At 57.6% G+C, this 20843-nt stretch overlaps 2 protein-coding genes across 5 annotated transcripts; one reads left to right on the forward strand and one right to left on the reverse strand.

Moving 5' to 3' along the window:
* Positions 1 to 567: 567 nt before the first annotated feature.
* THAP7 (THAP domain containing 7) lies at positions 568 to 3017 on the forward strand. Of its 2 annotated transcripts, XM_019632071.1 has the most exons (4): positions 569 to 899; positions 1310 to 1465; positions 1996 to 2136; positions 2310 to 3017. In XM_019632071.1, the coding sequence occupies exons 1-4, from the start codon at positions 820 to 822 to the stop codon at positions 2872 to 2874; spliced, it is 942 nt and encodes a 313-aa protein (XP_019487616.1). In that variant the 5' UTR covers positions 569 to 819; the 3' UTR covers positions 2875 to 3017. The 2 variants fall into 2 exon arrangements, with proteins under 2 accessions (XP_019487617.1, XP_019487616.1); XM_019632072.1 differs by lacking the exon at positions 1310 to 1465 and having other exon boundaries at positions 568 to 899.
* Positions 3018 to 3788: 771 nt separating this feature from the next.
* Positions 3789 to 20459, reverse strand: LZTR1 (leucine zipper like post translational regulator 1). Of its 3 annotated transcripts, XM_019632058.1 has the most exons (21): positions 19847 to 20457; positions 19336 to 19398; positions 16370 to 16426; positions 14800 to 14879; positions 14346 to 14454; positions 13764 to 13847; positions 12788 to 12845; positions 11852 to 11991; positions 10551 to 10752; positions 9956 to 10111; positions 9422 to 9532; positions 8950 to 9042; positions 8671 to 8766; positions 8423 to 8588; positions 8025 to 8194; positions 7762 to 7918; positions 6775 to 6901; positions 6530 to 6679; positions 5799 to 5904; positions 5630 to 5710; positions 3789 to 5380 (listed from the first exon to the last, which is right to left on the reverse strand). In XM_019632058.1, the coding sequence occupies exons 1-21, from the start codon at positions 20044 to 20046 to the stop codon at positions 5264 to 5266; spliced, it is 2523 nt and encodes an 840-aa protein (XP_019487603.1). In that variant the 5' UTR covers positions 20047 to 20457; the 3' UTR covers positions 3789 to 5263. The 3 variants fall into 3 exon arrangements, with proteins under 3 accessions (XP_019487603.1, XP_019487604.1, XP_019487605.1); XM_019632059.1 differs by lacking the exon at positions 8950 to 9042 and having other exon boundaries at positions 19847 to 20459; XM_019632060.1 differs by lacking the exons at positions 14800 to 14879; positions 16370 to 16426; positions 19336 to 19398; positions 19847 to 20457 and adding an exon at positions 14672 to 14766.
* Between the last annotated feature and the right edge of the window lie 384 nt (positions 20460 to 20843).

Genomic DNA, 20843 nt, shown 5'->3' on the forward strand with positions numbered 1-20843 from the left:
AGTGGAGTGGCTGTTTTCACCCTGTCTTGGGAGGGGCCAGGGATGCAGCCCCACCCAGCACAAATCTATTTCCTGACCTCCGACTCCGCGAAGGTCCTTAGCTTTTCCCTGTCATGTCCCTGCTGGAAGAAGTCGCTACCACAGAACCACCTCGGCCCATCACATTTTCCCAAAATGTAATCAGTGGCCACCTCCCACCCTTCTCATTACAGGCACCTCTCCAGAACTTAGTCGTGAGCACTGGTTTTTGTCAGGTTCTTTTGATAAAGCGTCCCGGCCCTTTTTCTTGCTGTTGGAGTTGACTTTCTTGCAATCGGGGCCTCCCTGGGCGGCCGGTTTCCCGTCGCGCAGACCCGTACGCCGGGCCCTGCGCTGCCGAGCGGAGCCGTTCATTGGGTACCCCGGCGTAGACCGCCAATAGTTAGAGCCGAAAGGACAAAGGAGAGGGGCCCACCTAGCCATAGCGCAGGCGTCCAGGGACCCTACGACGAAACGGGCCCCGCGACGACCCCACGCTCCCGCCACTTCCGGGACCCGCCCCGCCCCGCCCCACGGACGAGCGCCCGCGCTTCCTAGTCTCTATGGTAGCAACTTCCGCCGTTCGCTACACCTCGCGAGACTACGGCGGCTCAGCAATGGCAAGACCGTGAGAGCCGCTGACCGGAGTCAGGAGAACGGGTCTGGTCCGGGGCTCGGGCGAGATCGGGCCGGAAGAGAACTGGCAGGCCAAGGCTGCCCGAACGGGAGCGGCGGCTGGGGGCGCGAGGCCCCTCTGGGTCCGAACAGCCGCCCGCAACCAAGCTCCCGCCTCTTCCCCAGATGCCGCGTCATTGCTCCGCCGCCGGCTGCTGCACACGGGATACGCGCGAGACGCGCAACAGCGGCATCTCCTTCCACAGGTCAGCGCGCGTGCGTGCTGGCACGCGAAGGTTCACGTGCGCATGCGCCTGTTTTGCCTGTGAAGTCACGATTGCGCATGCTCTTTCTTTGGTTGGGGGCGAGGCTTGAACTTGTAGGTGGGAGAGAGTGAAGGGGACGGTCCAGGTGGGACTGAGTCCAGACGGGAAGAGACGAAAGGGAGGTCCATCATCTTTGGGACTTCTTTTCTGCGACTCTTACCTGCTAGGTGACACTGACCACATTGTTCTCCTTTTTGAGGCCTCAGTTTCCTCATCTGTGCTTACCTGACAGAATTGAAGGGAGTTCTCTCGCAGCATGTGCAGGGCCAGCTCTTCCCACCTGGGGAGCTTATGCAACATGATCCCAGGGCTGCAGGCAGCCTGGGGCTCACGGGTTTGTGGCTCCACAGACTTCCCAAAAAGGACAACCCAAGGCGAGGCTTGTGGCTGGCCAACTGCCAGAGGCTGGACCCCAGCGGCCAGGGCCTATGGGACCCAGCATCCGAGTACATCTACTTCTGCTCCAAACACTTCGAGGAGAACTGTTTTGAGCTGGTGGGAATCAGGTGAGCCTCCTTGCCAGCCAGCATTGGGGCATCTGTAGGGCCGGATGACGAGATCCCTATAGTAGCTGGAACGAGCTCGTTTCAGGGGTGGCTGCCTTTTCCCATCTCTGTACCCGTTTCCCCTTGTGACAGATGAGGACAGTAAGACCCACCCCCTCAGGATGACTGTGCCAGTGACACAAAGAAAAACATTAGCTTTTCCAGAGGGTGTTCCTTAAAACCCCAGTCTTCCCACCAAGTCCCCAAATGAAAAAAATTCTTTTTGGCCGGTCAGCCCAGTTCTGGTGGAGCCTTTCCACGCACCTTAAGTTTGAGGAGTTCTGCAGGGAAGACACTGGTGTAAATCCGCCTAACTTGGCATTGCCCAAACGAATTGTTTTCAATATGCCTTCCCACCTCTCACGGTGCTGGCTAGCACTGGGGAGCCTGCTCTGGGGTGCTGGAGGGCATGCAGGCTCTGCGCCCCTGCAGATCGGCTGGGGGTGTCAGCGCTTGTTCTCCATCTCATCCAGGCTTATTTTCCCCCACAGTGGGTATCACAGGCTGAAGGAGGGGGCAGTTCCCACAATATTTGAGTCTTTCTCCAAGTTGCGCCGGACAACCAAGACCAAGGGACATAGTTACCCACCTGGCTCCCCTGATGTCAGCCGGCTCCGGCGATGCAGAAAGCGGTATGTGCTCCAAGTGGGGGGTGCCCCATTCCCACCCCAAGTCTGAGGGACAGGGCTTTAGGATATCTACCAGCAGCCATGCTGAAGGGTCCTGAGCCTGTGAGGCGGGTTTAAGGGGGCTGGTGAATTGTGGTCTGGCAAGCTTTTAGCCTGACCTGTCAGTCTCCCCACAGCTGCTCTGAGAGTCAAGGGCCCACAACTCCTTTTTCTCCACCTCCACCTGCTGACATCTCCTGCTTTCCTGTGGAAGAGGCCTCGGCACCTGCTGCTTTGCCTGCCTCCCCCACTGGGAGGCTGGAGCCTGGCCTCAGCAGCCCGTTCTCAGACCTCCTGGGGCCCCTGGGTGCCCAAGCGGATGAAGCAGGCTGCAGTGCCCAGCCCTCACCGGAGCGGGAGCCAGAGCGGCAGCCATCCCCTCTCGAGCCACGGCCTGTCTCACCCTCAGCATACATGCTGCGCCTCCCACCACCTGCTGGAGCCTACATCCAGAATGAGCACAGCTACCAGGTGGGCAGTGCGCTGCTCTGGAAACGGCGGGCAGAGGCTGCACTCGATGCCCTGGACAAGGCCCAGCGCCAACTGCAGGCCTGCAAGCGGCGGGAGCAACGGCTACGGCTGCGGTTGACCAAGCTGCAGCAGGAAAGGGCACGGGAGAAGCGGGCACAGGCAGATGCCCGCCAGACTCTGAAGGAGCATGTGCAGGACTTTGCCATGCAGCTGAGCAGCAGCATGGCCTGAGTGAGGGGCCACTGGACCCAGGGTTGAGGGGCTGCCTGTCAGGGCGCCAGCCTCTTCCTCCTTCAGAATCCACCTGGAGAGGGACCTAATCAAAGCTGCATCCACCAGACCCACCAGATGCCATAATAAAGTGGATTCCTGAAGGAGGCCCTGTATCTGATTCATCTGGGGGCTGGGGCCCCTCCCTGGATACCAGGCTTATTCCCCCAGACAGTGGCTGCAGCCCCCAGGAGGCTTAGACCCTGGAGTCCAAGTTCTTGGCTGTGGAGAGCAGAAAGCCCTACTCTTGCTCACCCCTCCCTGTGCAGCTCCATGCCCCATGGGGTTCTCTGAGGAACAGGATGGTGTGAGTAGAGGCTGCAGGCAGCACGAGGAACCCCTTTCCTTGGCACCTGAAACAGCCTGACTTAAGCAAGCTTATCCCCTTTGGAAACACTCCTAAAACCCAGGCCAGACTCAGTTCCTTTGGGGGGACACAACAGACTTCCATTCACAGGCCCGGTCTGCCCAGCCTGAGTCCCAGCCTACAGGCCAGCTCCCCACCACTGAGCCCGTATTATTTGAAAACAAGGACAATGATGACAATTTCTGACCACCTGAGGCTTCTATGCTTGGCAAGTAATGAGGACCCAACAAATGACATCTCTGGTCCCTAGAGGTCTGGAGAGAAAGGTGGGAGAAGCACATGGGCATCAGTCCTGGCCTCAACCTATGTCCCCATTTTTCAACTCAACTGGAATCTAGGGCTCCCTGCATCTGTGACCATGGCAAACAGCTCGGTGCATGGGGTGATTAACCACACAGGTAACCTCTCCCTGCTGGGCCTCGGCCACAACAGCCTCAGGAGCATAGATGAATTCTTTCTGGTCCTGTGAACTGTCAGGGTTCTGAAATTTGCTTTTTAGAGCCCTGGGTGTATAGCTTCCTTTATTCATATCACGTCTAGAAAAGAGTCAAGCAGCCAGTTACAAGGGTCCCTGTCTGCTGTCAAGCAGGGTTTGCTGATCATCCCCCAAGCTCATCTTCTTGACCCGAACCATTTCCTGGCTTGCTGGCTGCCTTATGGATGGGCTCCCCTTGCCCAAGACTGCCCACCTGCCACCAGGGTTCTTCAGCAATGGCCCAGTGGTGACAGGTACCACATTTGTGTGCGGCACAGCCAGGGAAAGGAAGCGAGATTTAAGGCACGTAAGAGAGAGAGAGAGAGAGAGAGAGATCATTTCCATCAAAAATGGCAGCCGGGCTAGAAGGGTCCCTGAGATTTGTTCCCAGAAAGGAGGCAGAATAGTGCCTTCCACATTGTGGTGGACTGACACACAGGGTCTTCTGTCAGGTCACAGGAAAGGACACAGTGCCTCGTCCTCAGTTCCCAGCCCAGGCAGAAGTCTACAGTACAGCATAGGAGCAAGGCAGCTAGGGGAGGAGGGTCGTGACCCCAGGGTTCCCCTCAGGAGGGGAGAAGCCAGCCTGGATTCCAGGCAAGACTGGCCAATCCCAAGCAATTGGGCTAAGTGGTCAGTCCATAGCTTTGGGAGGGCCGAGGGTCTGAGGCCAGAGCTCACTGACTGGGACTGCGCCAGCAAGTTGTGTATAGTAGGTAGCACTTCTGTGGCTTTAATGGAGGCATGTCTATGACAGAATAAACACTAGTGAGGGGCAGACAGGGACCTAGGGGACATCTTTGTTGACTTCGTGGCACAGCCCAGGGCCCCAAGGTGCACACAGGCACTTGGGATCCTGCAGCCCCTCTGGAATCCAGGCCTAGTCCAGAGTGGTTGACCCGGTGGGCTGGGAGCTGACCTTAAGGCCCTTCAAACCCAAAAATTCATCTTGGAGGGCACCAGAATTCATCTTGAGTCAGATTCCATCTGTCCACTGTTGCCCACACACAAGATCCAGGTGACAGGAGGAGCTCCTTACATGGACCTTGGCAAGGGTGAGGGCGTGCTGTGTGGTGCCCACATTGGAAGGACCTTTGCAACATGACTCAGTGGCCAGATCCACAAGCTATGCTGGGTCCCTGCCGGATGGGGGTTTCAAAGCCAGCTCCCAGGTGGGCTTTCCCCGATGCTGGGCCCTGGCAGGGATTCCTGCCTCCTGCTGTGTCACTGAATCCTAGCTTCCCACCCACCCCTCTACCCCAGGAGAGGGTGCTGGCCAAGGGGCCTGATTCACCAACTGCTTCTTGTGAGGCATGTCCTTAGCAGTGAAATGGGGCGTTTGGAGCCCCCCACATCCCCTCAGCTCCCTTCTGAGGCTCTGAGCACCCTGCCCCTTGGCCAGCAGGTCTGACCACTCCATCGCAGGCCTGAGGGTAGCCAGCACAGTCTTTGCAGGGGACAGACAGGCATGCTTATTCTCCACGTGTGGGCTGGCACCACCGGGGCCCTCATATGTCGGCGCCCAACTCTGCACACTGCTTGTCGGAGATGTGGGAGGCCAGGGAGTCTATGATGTCGAGCAGCAGCTGTTGGCTCAGTGAGCGCAGTGTGGGCAGCTTGGAGACCTGCGGGAGGCGATCAAAGGCCAGAACAGGATGGAACCAGATTCACGAGAGGGCCGGGTAGGCTCCAAAGACGGGATGAGTGGCCAGTGGGTGGGTGGCTCTGCTTGGTTATCCCCAGGGCCCACTGCTGCAGAAGATGGCCAGATTCCAGGCACCTCCCCACCCCAGCCGGCCGAGGCTGCTGCCAAGGGAGAGTGGGTCCTAAGGACGAGGGAATAGCAGTGAGCACTGGGCCAGGAGAGCCCTGACCTTGGTGAACTGGTGCACGATGATGTGCAGGCAGTGCCGCTTCATGTCCAGCGCCTGCGTCTTGTCAGCCGCCTCCAGGATCTGGAAACAGCAGGTTCCTTGAGGGGCTGCCCCACCTCTCACCCACCCTCCTGGGTGAAGGGAAGCCAGTGGGCACCACGTGCACTACCTGCAGCACGTTCTGCACCGTCACATTCATCTCCAGGTTTTGCTTGCAGTACGCTTGCAGCCGGTTGTTGTAGAAGCCATAGTAGTAAGGAGCCGCAAACAGGTAGCTGTGGGGGCTGGTTAAGGAGCTGCCGCCAAAGGAGCCGTTCTCCCATCAACCACCCTTCTCCCTGGGGAGGGTGCATATGGAGCCCGCCCTGTCGGGAGCGGAGAAGACCTGAGACTGCACCTGCTCAGAACCAGGGGACACACCCCACCATGAAGGACTGGCGTGGGCTCCAATCCAGGCAGGTCACTGACTTGCTCTTTACACAGGCTTTCAACCACTTAGGTTTCAAAGGTCCCATTGAGATCCAAAGAATATCACAGAATCCTTTCCCCAGGAAAACACCCATATGCACATTTGCAGAACTGTCCACAGCCTCCCAGAGCCCTGAAGGGCATCCTTGCACCCCATGTTCAGACCCCCACTGAAGTGACTTAACCAGTAATCATTCCACTTCTGTCTGCTTTCCTGTCACACAGAGCAATGACTGACCCCTTCCTCCGAGCAGTTATGAGGGTCAAGAACCCACCCATCCCTCCTGCCTGCAAACCCCTCCGTGCCAGCAGGACAAGGAAGTCCTTGGGAAATAGGCCAGCCAAGATCGGCCAGCTGGGCCCCAAAACCGCCCACAGTAGGCAATGGAACCCCCAGTGATGACCAGGGATCACCCTTGGGGGTGAGGATGCAGTGAGTCCTCAGGTGGCATGTTGACCTCGCCGTAATAGATGTAGCGGAGCATGGACTCGAAGGCCTGCCTGCTGGGCACCATCTCTCCAATGGAGATATTCACCTGCCCATCCTCAGGCATAAACGACCGGAACATGGCTTCAAAGTAGCTGCAGACAGGGGGCAGCAGAGGCTTGGCGCTCAGCTGATATAGCCAGTGCGGCCCTGCCCCCACCCCAAGCCCTGCAGCCACACCCCCACCCACCTGGAGCGGGCAGCCAGGATGGCCTTGTGGGCTGGTCGAGGGTGCCCGTCCAGTAGCAGCGTGATGTCACAGAACTCCGCGCCTGCTCCCTCCAGGTATGCCTTCATGTCCTGGATCAGAGATGTGCCTGGGGAGGTCGGGGGCATGGAGGGACCCTGAGCAGGTGCCTCCTGCCCTCCAGTAGACCCTGAGCCATAGGGCAGCTCCTGACTGGGGACTCAGGGCCCCAGAGTACTGCTTCCTGCACATCTGCCCATTTTGCCACCCCAAATGAATCTGCCCAGGCCAGAGGCCTCACTCTGGCCCCTGAGGCACCGCCAGGGCCTGTCCTCCCTTCAGCCCCAAACACAACCCTTAGGCCTGCCCATCCTCCAGAATCTGATCTTCTCAGTCCATTGAGGCCTCCTCTGGGCCTAGAACACCCTGTGCACCTGCTTTGTGTCACCCGGATGCAGCGGCCAGGGACAGTACAGGCCCCAAAGAGAGTCAGGAATGAAGGACCCTGTGACGTCCCTTCCCAGGCTAGGTGGGGACAGGAAGGCACCAGGAGCATCTGAGATCTGTGGGCTGTGCTCATCCTTCATTGGGCCCCAGACGTTGGTGCGCTTAGAAGAGAAGCTCAGCAACTAGTCACTGTGACCCTGAGCACGTCAGTCACCTCAGAATCCCTCAGACCCTGTGTCAGTCAGAGCAGACACCCTCGCCAGAAACGGGCCCCGTGTCATCTCCAGAAACATGCTTAGAAGGTTCCCCGCCCTCAGGTTCACAGCCCGCTGTGGAAAGCCCCATGGGTTGGGTGTTCTTCTTTCAACTGAGCCTGAACTGCCTACCAGTCTGTCCCTGTCCCTGTGTCCAAGGAGCATTCTGGAGTCTCCCCTGCGCCCACCCGCCTAAGGGCCTGGAATGTGCTTCCATGTCTCCTAAGTCTACACCAAGATGAATGCCATCCTGGCCAGTCACTGGCAGGGAAGGGACCAGGCTCCCTACCGATGTCCACGGGCTGGTCTGAAGGGGCACGGGGCGGTGGCTGCTGCTTCCGACGCACAATCTCCACAATCAGTGGGGACGAGAGGCGCTCGAACTCCTTCATCATAATCACCTGATTGAAGTGGGACTCCTTCACCACGAAGTTCAGGCAGTGCTCCTGGGACAGAGAGGCAGGCTGGTGGGTGGGGTCAGGCCTTGGCCCCAACAGGGCACCAGACTAGGCAAGGGGCTTGCAGCAGTGGGCAGGGTAGGCCACAGCGCACCTTCAGCTGGCCCAGCTGCAGCCTGGCAGCGCTCTCACACACAACCAGCACGTTTTGCAGATCCACAGAGGCCTCGATGTACTGCCGACACAACTGCTCCAGGCGGCACAGCTGGAAGCTCAGAGCCAACTTGTACACATCCATGATAAGCAGCACATCCTCCACATGGCCTGTGCCCAACAGCTCCTTTAGCCTCAGAGACCGCGGGCAGGGGGGAAAAGGGAGGGACAGCCCAGGGCTTCCTCTGTGGACAAGTGTGGATCGGAGCCACCAGGCAACTGCTAAGCCACACACGGATGGTCACAGGTAATTGCAGCCTCTGAGCCTCAAGCTGTCTACCTGAAAGGAGGGCTGCCCACATCCCACCCTGTTCCCGTTCCACCCCAGCCCAGGAAGACCTTTTCTTGGGTATTTGATCTTGTCGGTGTAGAGGAACTGCATGAGCACCTCGAAGGGCCGGGCCTCGGCCTCTCGGATGGCCACATGCAGCAGGGGTGGCCGGGCCCCACCCACAGCCATACCAGGTGCTTCCTTGGGAGCCAGAGCAGCCTCTTCCTCCAGCTTCTGTGGGGAGAGGGAGAGGAGCTCAAAGGGAATACCCCATGGAGGCTGTGCCCAGGTGGGGCGAAGCGGGGCAGTACCTCACCTGGGCCAGTCGTTCCCGTGCCTGCACGATCTTCCTGCGGAGCCAACGGCTTCGTGCTGTGACAATGGCCACATGGCCCTGCACACACTCCTCCTTCTGCAGCAAGAACGATGCTTTGCTGGAAGGGCATAGGACCCTCACCCCAGGGGGCAGAGGCCCAGCCAGCTAGGGCAGGGGCCTGGGGACTCCAGGCACCAGTGGGCAGCCAGTGTGCCTCTGGGCTTGGAGGCCCCACTGCTCTGCACAGTGGGCAGGGCTGGGCACGGGAAGGGCACCCACCTCACCCAGCACAAACTCCACATCGCAAAACTGGCGGCTCTCCCACAGCCGCCCATAGTCTTCATGAAGCGTGCACTTGGGGTAACAGGAGAACTGCAGGAGGAGACCCAGGTGTTGCCAAGGGAAGCCACTGTTGGCCCTTGCTCTGCCCACTCCAGGCCACGGATGCCTTTGAGGCCTCAGTGCCAAGCCCAACTCAGCCTGGCTCCCTCCACTGACCCAGACAGCTCCCAGCCTTCCACTGGCTCTGCTGTGAGCCCCCCAACACTGCCTCGGCCACACCAGCTGCCAGACTCCTCAAAAAGGCTACCATCCTAACAGGCATACTCTTGGCTCTAGACACCCTTGGACAAGCCCTGTCCCCACCCACTGGGTCTTAGTTCCCATCATCGGGGCCCATCCACCATGGCTGGCCCCACTGCAGAGTCACCCCATGAGGTAGCCCCCTGTTCTGCAGGCCTGTGAGCCCCACCTGGAACCTGTACATCTCCCCACTGCGGATGTTGTTGTCCACGGTGCCCCCAAAGATGTACATGGCGTCCGAGATTACGGCAGCCGCATGGAAGAGCCTTCCGCTGGGTAGCTGGGTGAGGAGGTGGGAGGACAAGTCAGCAGTGTGGGACAAGGCAGGGCAGGGTCTCCAGCAGGGGGCTGGCTGGGGCCTGAGGTGGGCCAGGCTGTGAACAAGGATGTGGCACCACTAGACTTGAAGGAGGGGCTGGAGCAGGCAATGGAACACAGCTGCAGCACAGGGCAGAAGGCAGGGCCTATGTGAGTGAGCAGGCAGGACATGCCCATGACCCACGGAGTGGACAGAGCAGGTACTCAGTCTTGCGTGCTGCACCAACGTGGCCTGGCCAGCAGGGTGTGAACTCCTGGCCCTCAACTCACTGTGTGACCTTAAAAAGTACCTCTCTGAGCCTCAGTCTCCCCATCTTTGAGAGGGGCCAATCACAGACCCGGCCTCAGGAGGTGAGGGAGTGGTAACAAGGGCACTGGTTCTCACCTCTGAGGCTGGTGGGGAAGGCTGCTTGGCAGTGGTGGTGCCAAAGTCAAGGCCAAACACATCTCGAGACTTCTTGAAGCCTCCCCGCTCCTCAGAAGCCAAGGAGGGCGCTTCCTCAGAAGCAGCAGCTCGCTCTGGCACCTCAGCCCCGCCAACCTGATAGGGAGACATGAGAGTACGTGACCAGTCAGCAAGGGCCAGGCAGGCACCAGAGACTGCCTGCTGTCCCAGCCTAGAGAGCGCTGTGGGGACAGGTAGAGGGGAAGAACCACAGGATGAGGGCGCTTGCAGCACAACTGAGGCAGGGAGGAGTGAAAATATCCCCAGCGAGATGCAGACATAGTGGGAAGAGGAATGTTATGAGCCCACAGGCTGCAAGATGGAGAATGGGCAGTGGGGCCTGGGGTCCAGGGTCAGGCCAGGACAGGTGTCTAGGGCTGAAGGTGTCCTGGCCTGGCTCCTGCTGGCTGTCTGGAGCCCCGGGAGTCCCCTGAGGCTGTGAGGAGCTAGGGAGGAGGTGAGAGCAGGTGGGTCAGGAACCCTCCCCGCAGGACACAGGCCCTGGGTCTCCTCATCAGTACCTCGCAGTGCTCACCTCGCTGTCTGAACTGGGCTGGACAACCTCCCAGGTCTGGAAGTCCACATCATAGCAATGCAGCTCATTGGGCAGCGTATTGTCAGCTGCACCCCCAAACACGTAGAGGTGGCGGTCAAAGGCCACCATGGTGTGCCCATAGCGCCTCTGTGGGGGCGGCGGGGAGCCCCGGAGCAGGTGTTCAGTGGGGATACGTGTCCACCTGGGGGCACACGACAGGGAACCAGTGCCAGGCAAGAACTCCTGCTCCCCTGTGACCTTCACCTGGGCTCCGAGGTGCCCCTCATAGCAGGCCCGGGCTGGGAAGTACCCAGCGGCCCCTGGGAGACAAGCCCTGGCTGAGGGAGGGCCTGCAGTGCTTGTGCCCAGTGTCCCTCACCTCATTTCGCTCTGGCACCAGCTCTGCCGACCTCTTTGTGTGGGGGAACAAAGAACGCAGGCCTGAGCCTGGGCAGGAGGCTGCCTGGGGGCCTCCTGTGAGGAAGGCGGCACCACATTGGCTCCACCCTAGAGGGCCACCAGGGTCTCCCAACACCCATCCTGGCTGCTGCTGGTGGCTGCATCTCCCCTGGTTTTCTTCCTACCCCATCCTCTTTGCCCCAAGCTGCAACTCTGCCCCCAGCTCTGGCCTGGGCCCTTCATCCTGCAGCCCTCTGCCCTCTAGATGTGCCTTCCTCAGCCTGCCCCACAGGTGCCCCCATGCTCCTGGGCATCCTCAGGCCTGCAGTTTGGCTCTCCTCTGGCCGCCCCAGGACAGGAGAGCTGGGCATTATCAGGGTTTCCCCTGCCCAGGATGCCCAGCCTTCTTCCTTCCCATTCAACATCCTGGCCTCCAGGGTAACTTCAAGTCCCCGCCGGAGTCTCTCTAACCTGTTCCCTCTCCTCTACTCCCAGAGCCAATGCCTGGTTCACACCACCTCCAGGCCTCAAGCCCCATTATGGGGGTCAAGGGCTGGCCAGCATTCAGCATAAGCTGGAAGCTCAGGACCCACACACCCCTCTGAGCTTCTGCCATCACATGATATCTGCACCAGCCATAGCTGTTACTGGTGACACTGACCATGCCATTCATGGGGCAGGGGTATCCTTCACTAGGACAAAGAGGGAGGCTGCCCGGGCTCCATCTTGCTCAGTTGCAGCCACATCGAAGGGGCCTGCAGGGGGCCTCTGACCCAGTCTGTATACAGCACTGCACAACCCCACCTCGGGAAGGTGGCCCTGCTACATGAGGGAGCTCACAAGGATGGCTCCAGACGCAGGCGTGGGGTGTTGGCCGAGGGCCTCACTACCAGGGCACTCACGTCTTATCCTTGAATTCAAACTGGAAGAGGTTGTTGGTTATCTTGGCTCCGCTCTGCCCTGAGAACACAAACATCTTGTCCCGGCACACGGCCACCGGGAAGTTGCAGCAGGATGGCGGGATCTCACCACTCTGGGCCACCTGGGGGTGAGGGTGGGGGTGGGGCAGCTCAGCCCTGAATTCTCATAGGACCCACACACACACACACGTCTGTGCTTACACTGCTGAGCTGGGACTGCTTTTATTCCTGAAGTTTCTTTTATGAATAAGGGTTCATAGATTACTTTTTGCGGAACAACTTAAAGCTCCATCACATCCTCCTAAATGGGGGCTAAAATCATCACTACAGGAGAAAGAAACTCCCTGGGGAAAGACAGTGGAGCTATCGGACAGATGGCTGGGGAACAACAGCGGGTGGCATGCTGCCCTCACTATGTTCAGGTAGGGTGGTTATACCCCCGCCGCATCAGTCACCGGTGAGGGACTGCCGTCCAAAGCGCTTTACAGAGCCTTTAGTCACTAGGTAACTGCTGCTGGAATTGGTCATGAGGGCCAGGAAAGTCAACGGGGAGGGCGAGGGTGAGGCCGAAGACAAGGCTGAGCTTTGGCAAGGGGAGCAAAGCAGCTTCCACCCTGGCCCACACCAGTCCTTGAGCCACCGAGCCCCTCGTCTCTTCCTCCCCGCAACTCCAGCCCCTAGAGCTCCTCACCTCCCTGCCTCCCCTACCTCAGCTCCCTGCACCCACCCCAGCCCCCCACACCTCCCTCGCCTCTGCCTCTCCCTACCCCAGTCCTCCATACCCCTCACCCTCCTGCCTCTCCCTACCTTGGCCGCCCCATGCCCCTCACCCCCCTGCCTCTCCCTATCCTGGCTCCCCCATGCCTCTCACCTTCCAGCCTCTCCCCAATCCCACCCCAGCCCCCGCAAGCCCCTCACCTCCTCCCAGCACGTGAGCTCCCGGTCCTGGAGGCTAATGGTCCACATGTCATTCAACCTGAATGAAGAAAGCAAGGTCAGAATGCCCCTGGCTGGGGCCAGATGTCAGGGTGGGCCTGGGCCTGGCCAGGAGAGGTGGCTCCAGGGAAGAAAACCCCATTACATGGGACTCTGACCAGGGAACTCTGAGGCAGCCATGAAGTGGGAACTTCAATTGTGGGGGGCTGCATTGAGTCCCTAGTGTGCCAGGCCCCCACCCAGCCAGTCAGGAAGAACAGCTTTACTCCTGACATTTAGGGCAGGGGGCAGGGTCAGCCACTTGGCTGATTCCCAGAGTTAGGAGAGAACTTCAAAGAGGCTACACTCACAGAAATTGCACCATGTGGAGTTTCTATAATGCTGAAATCTGGGGGAACGAGCACATGCTACTGTTGTAATCAGAAAAATACAGCAAAGCCCATTTGCTAAAGTAAGGAGGACAAATGCCTGTGACAGAGGGGAGAACCCTGCTGTCCTCCGTAGGGAAGGGGCCAGGTCTGAGCCCTGCCGCCGCTAGCCACCTGCTCACTCAGGCCCTCAGGGTCACTCCTCACTGTAGCCCTGTGTATTCTCACCCCAGCAAGTCAAAGGGCCACCTCCCCCAACTTCTAGCTATGATGACACCCAGTTACTTGCTCTGGAGATCTGAACACCCTCGACAGCTGCACAAATATGGGCCAGGCTTGCTGCACCCTCAGACACACTGGGGGAATCTCAAGGGTACCCATCCTTCTGACCACTGGGAAGGTCAGGTAGGGGCTCCACTCAGTGGCCCTTACCCCCATCCTGTCCATCTTCCTCTCCCCCCACCCCCTATCAACACACCCACCTTTCTGAGAAACCCCCAGCCTGAACCTTCCCATGCCAGAAAGGCCTGCTCTGTGCCTCAGGACACTAGGCCATGCAGGGGCAGGGCACAGGCCAAGCCACCACCTACCTGGCATTGCCGTCATAGCCGGCAAAGATCCACAGCTTGTCACTGTACACCGTGGCACCATGGGCTGACCTAGCGACTGGCAACCTGGAACATGGGCAATGGGGGAGGAGAGAGGCCACTCAGTGCAGACCGGAGCCTCATAGCCTCACAAGGCCGATCAAAGGGCCACAGCCCTGCAAGCCCTGCCAGGCCCTGGGGATGCTGTGTCCACATCTGCTGACACTGGGACTCCAGGGACTACAGCTAGGACATAAGTGACACCATCAGGGACCAAGCTTATGAGGCACCAGGCTGCTGATGAGGCATTCAGATGTCCACAGGGCACAGAGCTTTCTCTATCCAGCTGCCACCAAAATATCAAAGGGGGTGCTTGCAAGGCAGGACCACTGAAGCACCCATCACAGGACAGTTGGGTCCCTTCTACTTTCTGAAAGAAGGCAATCTAAGAGCCGGGAGGGGGCTAGAGGCAGGCACAGTTAGCATTGACTCTCAGCTCCCAGGCCTCTCCAAGGCTCTTCATCTGTCATGCTACGGGGCCAGAAAGCTGACAGGATAACCCCAAAGGCTTCCTCAGTCTCTCACCGTCCTTCAATTTTCCACTCCGTCCACTGGCCAGTTGCGAACTTGTATTCAAAGAGGTCATTTTTATTCTTCAAGTTAGAATTGGAATAAATGTCCCCAGTGTAGCCCCCTGGGTAAACAGAGAGAAAGTGTCACACCAAAGGCAGCATTTCAGAGTCCTCACACTCCAGGAGATGGAGGCAGAATCTGGCTCCATTGAAAATGCATTCCAGAACGCCCTGGAGCTCTGGGAGCACCTACTGCACGCTTGCCTCTGTGCTGGGCTCTGGGGACGCAGAGATCAGCAGGGCCCCCATTCCCTGTCCCTGGTAGAGATGGGGAGTCACCTTCCGGCCCAGTCAGAGGCAGGCAATTCCAACCCCAAAAGTTCAGGCCGAGGTGTGGACAGAGAGAAGCTGGCCAAGCACAGCACGTGGGCCTAAGACTTGGCAGGAGGGCGTGAGCGGCAGCTCACCGAAGACGAACATGCTGCTCCCGTAGACTACGGCGGAGTGGTGGTAGCGGGGGGCCGGCGGGGTCCCAGTGGTGAAGGCCCTGGCAGGGGAATAGGCGCAGTGTGTGTCAGCAGGGGTCAGCCAGCCATGCGGTCAATGCTGCACAGGGCAGCCCCTGCCACCCCATGTTTCCTTTTATTTTTGTATTTTCAAGGCAATACCTGTATCATCAGAGAAACTTTTCAGGAAATTGCCAGTAAGGAAAAAACAAAAACCAGCACTAAAATGTATGTATAATCCCTTTTCCAGAAACTACTGTCCACAGCTGAAGGTCTCCCCCACACCTTTCTATGCATATTGTGCCTCTGAGTGATTTTTTAAAATGGAATCATGTGGTAGATGTAATCTGCTCTTTCAACTAAACAGTAGACTGTGACTAGGTCTATTAGAGAATCATCATTACCCCCATTCTCACAGCTGCCCTGTATTCTGCAGCATGGGTGGTCCACACATTTTATTTGTTGAATTAAAATCCCATTTATACTGCTTTCCTGGGGCTGCTTCCTTTCAGAGTTTTATACTTAAGCAATTTTAACAAATAATTGTAAAGTCTTCAGAGTGAATTTTTAAAACAAATCTGTAACTTTTGGCCTCATTTTAAAATCAAGTGTGAGAGAAACAACATCTAAACTTCTATGGCAATCTCGGCACTACCCAGGTCTCCTGGGAAGAGGGTGGGTGGCACGGAGTTATGCCACCCTGGCATGCCAGATTCAGCAGCTGTGGGTCTTGGACCCGGACATCCTCCTCCGTCAAAGAGGGGGTGGTGAGACTCCACCCCAGAGGACTGCTGGGGACAGAGAGGGCTGTGCTCAGAGCTCCTGCACAGAGCATGGCATCCAAGGGTCTCAGTGAATCTGTGTGCCTGAACAAGCAGACAGCAGAGCTCATGAGGAAGCCCAGTGTCTCCTAATCTCTGGATCCATTTCTCCCCCTCAGCTGTGAGCTGCTCCCAGGTAGGGGCTAGACTGTAGGGCACAAATGTGCAGTGCTCAGAGAGGGCAGGTGCTTTGCCCAAGGCTACACAGCTGGGGAAAACGATCTATAGGAGGAAGGTAAGGCCTGCATGATACCCACTGCCTATGTGGGGTCTTCTGGCAGAGGACGGGCCCCATGGGGCAGGGAGGGAAAAGGAGGCTCTGCAGCAGCAGAGTCAATCCTGGAAGGACCCATCAACCAATGGCCCCCCATGTTAGCTCCCACAGTGCCCCTAGCCTGGGAGACAGGCCTGGTGACTGAAGGGCTCTCCTGAGGCAGAATTTGAGGACCCACAACCAGGTCAAAGAGATCCCATAATTAACAGGATTCAGAATAATCAATCTCAGTCACAGACTGGAAAAGAAACCCAGGAAATGGAGGGAACACTAAGAGAGGCCCTGGGCATGGCATCCTAGAGGCTACTGTTATCTCCTCCTTGAAGCTTCTCTCTACCTTTCCAGAAGCATGACTCCACTGGCAACCAGGGCCCAGCACAGTGATACCATATTCTAGGAAAAAGAGCGGGGCCCTGGAGCTCTAGAGGCCACCAACCTGCACCAGGAGCAATCCTTCACATCGAACCGCAGGAGGTCATTGAGCATCGTCTTCCTGAAAGACAGCCAGGGAGAAGTGGCTTGGTCCTGGTCTGCTCTGCAGGGCGCTGCCTGGCCAGGACTTGGGAGATGGACACTGACGCCCGGGGGTGGGGGAGCTGCTTTGGGGGACTTAACTAAGGCCAGACAACCAGCTGATGCCGGAGGGACCAGAGAGGTGACCACAGAGGAAGTTCCCGAGCTGGTGCAGGCACAGGAGGTGCCTGCCAGGGGTCAGGACCAAAGCATGATCCCAGCCATCCCACGCCTGACTTGAGGGCTCACAGCCCACCCTGGTCTCCAGAATCCCTGCTTGCATGTCCCAGAGCCCCCTTCCCTGAGGCTATGCCACCACAATGCAGACACTTGCCCACATCTCAGGGGAGGCCCCTTCCCTTCTCTTAGATCTTCCTGCCACCTCTTTATTGCAAAGTCAGTGTAACAACTACATCAAAGATACAATAAAATTGAAAACAAGTCCACTGGCCATGGCACCACCTAACACAACTTGCATGTTACCACCCAGCCCTTGTCAGTAAGAGGAAAGAAGGACATAAACCCAACAGGAGCCCAGCACCCCCTGCATGCCTGGCCAGGCTTGTTCCCCTTGCACTGCCTCGCTCAGTCTGCACCAGATGACTGCACTCTTCCCCTCCATTTATAGAAGAAACAGCCTGGGAGATAAAAGGGCCTGGTTGAGATCATGCAGCCAGGAAACCTGGAACTGCTAACCCCATGTGTGACTGTAATTCCTCCCCTCTCCCATTTGCCCCTCCTCCCCCACTCCCACTCCTCATACCCCAGGGTTGCAGGCCATCTTTCTTTGTACCCAGTCAGTCTTTACAAAGTTGCAACTAGATTGAGACAAATTTATATCCTGTTTCTTATTGTCACATATAGCAAAAATGTTTCTACTTGTTGCTATATAGTTATCATTCAAACTGCCTGTCACTCTTGGGGATGGTCCCACCCACTGCACTGCACTGGACACCAGGCCTTTCCTGGTTTGGGGGATTCTCATGAAGGTTCCAGTAAACATCTTTATTTCATTCCTTTATGTGACAAACATTTGTTGAATTGTCTGGATGCTGGGATACAGGTCCTGGCTGAGGATACAGATAACAAACGTCTGTGTGCTTTGGGACCATGGAGCTGAAAAGAGGTACAGAAGGAGAAGGGAAGGCCTCCAATTGGTCCAGTTAATCCAGGTGGTCAGGGAAGGTCTCACTCACAGGAGATCAGAGGAGAGGTGGGAAGGGTGGGAAGAAGGGAACAGCCAATGCAAGGGCCTGAGCAGGGTGTCTGGTACAATCAGAACACAGCAAGGCAGTGGTGTGGTCCAGTGTAGTGTAGGATGAGGGCAGAGAAGCAATGGGGAGGGGGGGACACATGGGCTGCCAAGAGGGATTGGGATTTGACTCAGAGAGAGGTGGGGAGAAATCCCAGGGTTATGAGCTGAGGAAGAACACACACTGACTTGCATTTTCAAATGGATCACTCTGGCTGCTCATGGGGAAGAGACTGTGGGGGAGATGGGCTGGAAGCCAAATAACCATGCCCAAGAAGACCCTTTTGCTCAGTCTGTAGGCCCTCATGGGGTCTTGCCTATCCCACCAGCCCCAAGTCAGCTCCTCCAGAGAGTCCTGTAGGACCAAGGCTGCAGCACCAATCAGAGGCCAGCCCTTCCCAGGCTTCAGGCCAGGTCCATGGTTGAGACGCAAGGACAGGACTCATGGGCAGGATGGGTCGTGTGAAAACACTGCAGGAAACTTCTCACTGGGAAACTTGGCAGGGAACACAGGGAAGCTTCTCACTGACACTCAGGAGCACCCTGCCAAAGTAGTACACATGGCCACCCCATATACAGAGGAGACCAGAGTGGAGTTATTGCTGTTAAACCACATGCCTGAGCCCAAAGCCACAAAGCTCTAACTTGAACTGAGACCTGCCTGTCCAAGAGACCAAGCTTCAGCCCCACATTCCTAGCCCTTCCAGATCTCTGGTGGGCATCCCTGGTCTTTCCAGAGCACATCAACAAATGAATGAAGGAGGGAAGCTGTGTCCAAACTCAGACCCAGTGCTATTCTGCATTCTCCCAACACCAGGCCATTGCTTATGCTGATCCTGCTGCTTGGCACACTTTCCTTTTCTGAGTAGCCCAGTCCTTCTCATCTCTCAGGTCATCAACCCGTCCATGAAGGCTTTCCTGACAGGACCAGACCCCCCTCTCCTGATCCAGAACAAACACTCCTGCTGAGCCTGTGCCTGCACCCAGTACCTGACATGGCCCAGCCCACACTAAGATAGCTCTTTCCCTCTGGGGAGGTCCAGCTCCTGGGGAAGGGTCAGAGGGAAACATACAAGGAGAAGGATGCAGCTACACAAACCAAGGGTTTCCCTCAGCCATTATCTTTCACCAACGGAAAACAGCCACAGCTTAACAGGGAACAGTTCAGGGGATGGAGGTGTGCTCACCAATAGGCTGTTGCCAGGAAAATTTTTGTTTTGCCAGGAATTCATAGCAATGTGGGAAAACCCTTATAAAAAAATTTAAAAACTTGGAAAATAAATAAAACTGTGTCCTCCATACCTTCTCAGCTGCCATGTAAGCATGTGAACGAAGCCCAGAGAGAAGTGCAGGGAAGGAAAAGTGCCTGGCAGGATGGCCGCCAGAGTGGATGTGTTTCTTTCAAGGCTGTGTCCACTCACTCAAAACAAGAGGGAAATTTCCATGTCCTGAGCATGTGCTACCCACTGGATGCTGTGTTGAGGGCCTTGAGGGGAGGGAGCCTTATAGATTGGGAAACTGAGGTTGAGTGCATCTACTACATCTGGAAAGGTAGTAGCAGAGCTGCAGAAACCCAGCCCAAACCACCATGCTTCTCCCTCCCTGGCCCAAATACCCTGATGCTCAGATTCACTCACCCATTGTCTCCACCGAATACATAGATGGCATCTTTATAAGCCACCACTGTGTGCTTGCTGCGCCTGGAAAGAAAGGAAGGGTGGGCGGTGCGAGGACAGGACCCTCTTGAGGGTACCCAAGGAATGAGACAAACCACTAGGGCTGGATAACACCTCTCAACTGCCAAGATCAACAGAAACCCCCAAGTTCTACCAGTAGCCCAAAGGACCCCACATGCGGGGACCCCTGACACTGCCCTGGGACTCTGGACTCCCCAGCTAGAGACCTGAGGCCCCAACTAGAGACCCACAAACACAACCTAGCTCTAGTACCCTGCCCCTGGCCACCCCGCTCCGGGACTCCGTCAAAACCTGCTCCACTGCCCTGGGCATCCTCCTGAACACCACCACTCGTCCCTCCATTACCAGATCCCGCTCCAGGACACCACGTCCCAGCCTCGCCCCTGGACCCCGCCATGAAACCACCTGAGATTTCCCCCCCAACCTCCAAGGTCCCTGAACCACACCGTACCGAGCCCCCACGAACTCGTCGCAGGGCGGGAGGCGCCGCCAGCGATGCACTGTCTCGAAGGGCCCGAAGTTGAGCGTCAGGTACTCGACACTATCCGAGCAGCTGTGGTCAAAGTCCACGCTCGGGGCTACCTTGGACCGCACGCCGCCTGCCAGGGCCCCGGCCCCGATCGGGCCCCCCGAGCCCCCCGTCCCAGCCATCCCGGGTCCACGCTTGATCCGCCACCAGATCCGTGGGACCAGCGGCCACCGCCCTGAGCCGCCCCCGAGGGACTACATTTCCCGGCGAGCCCTGGGCCGACGGTACGGTACTTCCGGCTAGTGTCGCGCTTTGGTACGCCTGCGCTTCCCGATAAGCCTCATGCGCCTCCTGACTCCGAGGGCCCGCGCGGCACCTGCGACCCGCCCTTGCGGCCAGTGCATAACTTTCCGTGAAGCATTTCCCGCAGAGTACCAGCGTCCGGTTCCCCCTTCCAATAAACGCGGCGTCGGGTCCCTAGCCCCGTCTGACTGCACTTTCCCGGCGCCTGCTCGATCCTCGGCCGTCATCGTCCGCCGCTCCCGGGATCCCAGGTGGAGGGTTCCGGGTTCGCAGAGGCCTCCGCAGGCAACCCAATTACAACCCTTGCGCCCCCAACGTCTGCCCTCAATGTTCTTATTGACTGAGAGGCAGGGTGACGCAGAGGCTCTGGATTCTCGTTTTTTTACTTAATAACAGAGCCTGTTTCTTCACCTTCTTCACCCAGAAGCTCTGGCTGCCATGAGAAACATGAGGTCTGTCCCAGAACCCAGCTCCTACAGCCCTAAGAAAGCAAGTGCCCCCAAACTGCCAAGCGCTAGCTGCCTCTGACCTCTGATGAAGCATTTCCTGAGTAAGGCCTTTTGTGCAGTCCCCTCTACTTGGAATGCCCTTCCTTCAAAATCCAGATTGAAAAACACAGGTTGGAGAAGCCTTTCTTAACCGGGTGTATGTGTTTGGGGGGTGGGGGGGGCACACA

This window comes from Hipposideros armiger, unplaced genomic scaffold (genome assembly GCF_001890085.2).
Source record: "Hipposideros armiger isolate ML-2016 unplaced genomic scaffold, ASM189008v1 scaffold_1073, whole genome shotgun sequence".
Classification (NCBI taxonomy): domain Eukaryota; kingdom Metazoa; phylum Chordata; class Mammalia; order Chiroptera; family Hipposideridae; genus Hipposideros; species Hipposideros armiger.

Bases quoted from the DNA above. Each gene is read 5' to 3' on its own strand.
- THAP7 (XM_019632071.1), top strand. From the start codon at position 820: ATGCCGCGTCATTGCTCCGCCGCCGGCTGCTGCACACGGGATACGCGC. The intron at 1,466-1,995 runs GTGAGCCTCCTT...TTTCCCCCACAG, and splicing joins TTTGAGCTGGTGGGAATCAG to TGGGTATCACAGGCTGAAGG. The intron at 2,137-2,309 runs GTATGTGCTCCA...GTCTCCCCACAG, and splicing joins CTCCGGCGATGCAGAAAGCG to CTGCTCTGAGAGTCAAGGGC.
- LZTR1 (XM_019632058.1), bottom strand. From the start codon at position 20,046: ATGGCTGGGACGGGGGGCTCGGGGGGCCCGATCGGGGCCGGGGCCCTG. The intron at 8,195-8,422 runs GTCTTCCTGGGC...TGTTGGGCACAG, and splicing joins GATCAAATACCCAAGAAAAG to GCCATGTGGAGGATGTGCTG. The intron at 5,381-5,629 runs GTCAGGGCTCTC...CGCCTCCCGCAG, and splicing joins TCGTGCACCAGTTCACCAAG to GTCTCCAAGCTGCCCACACT.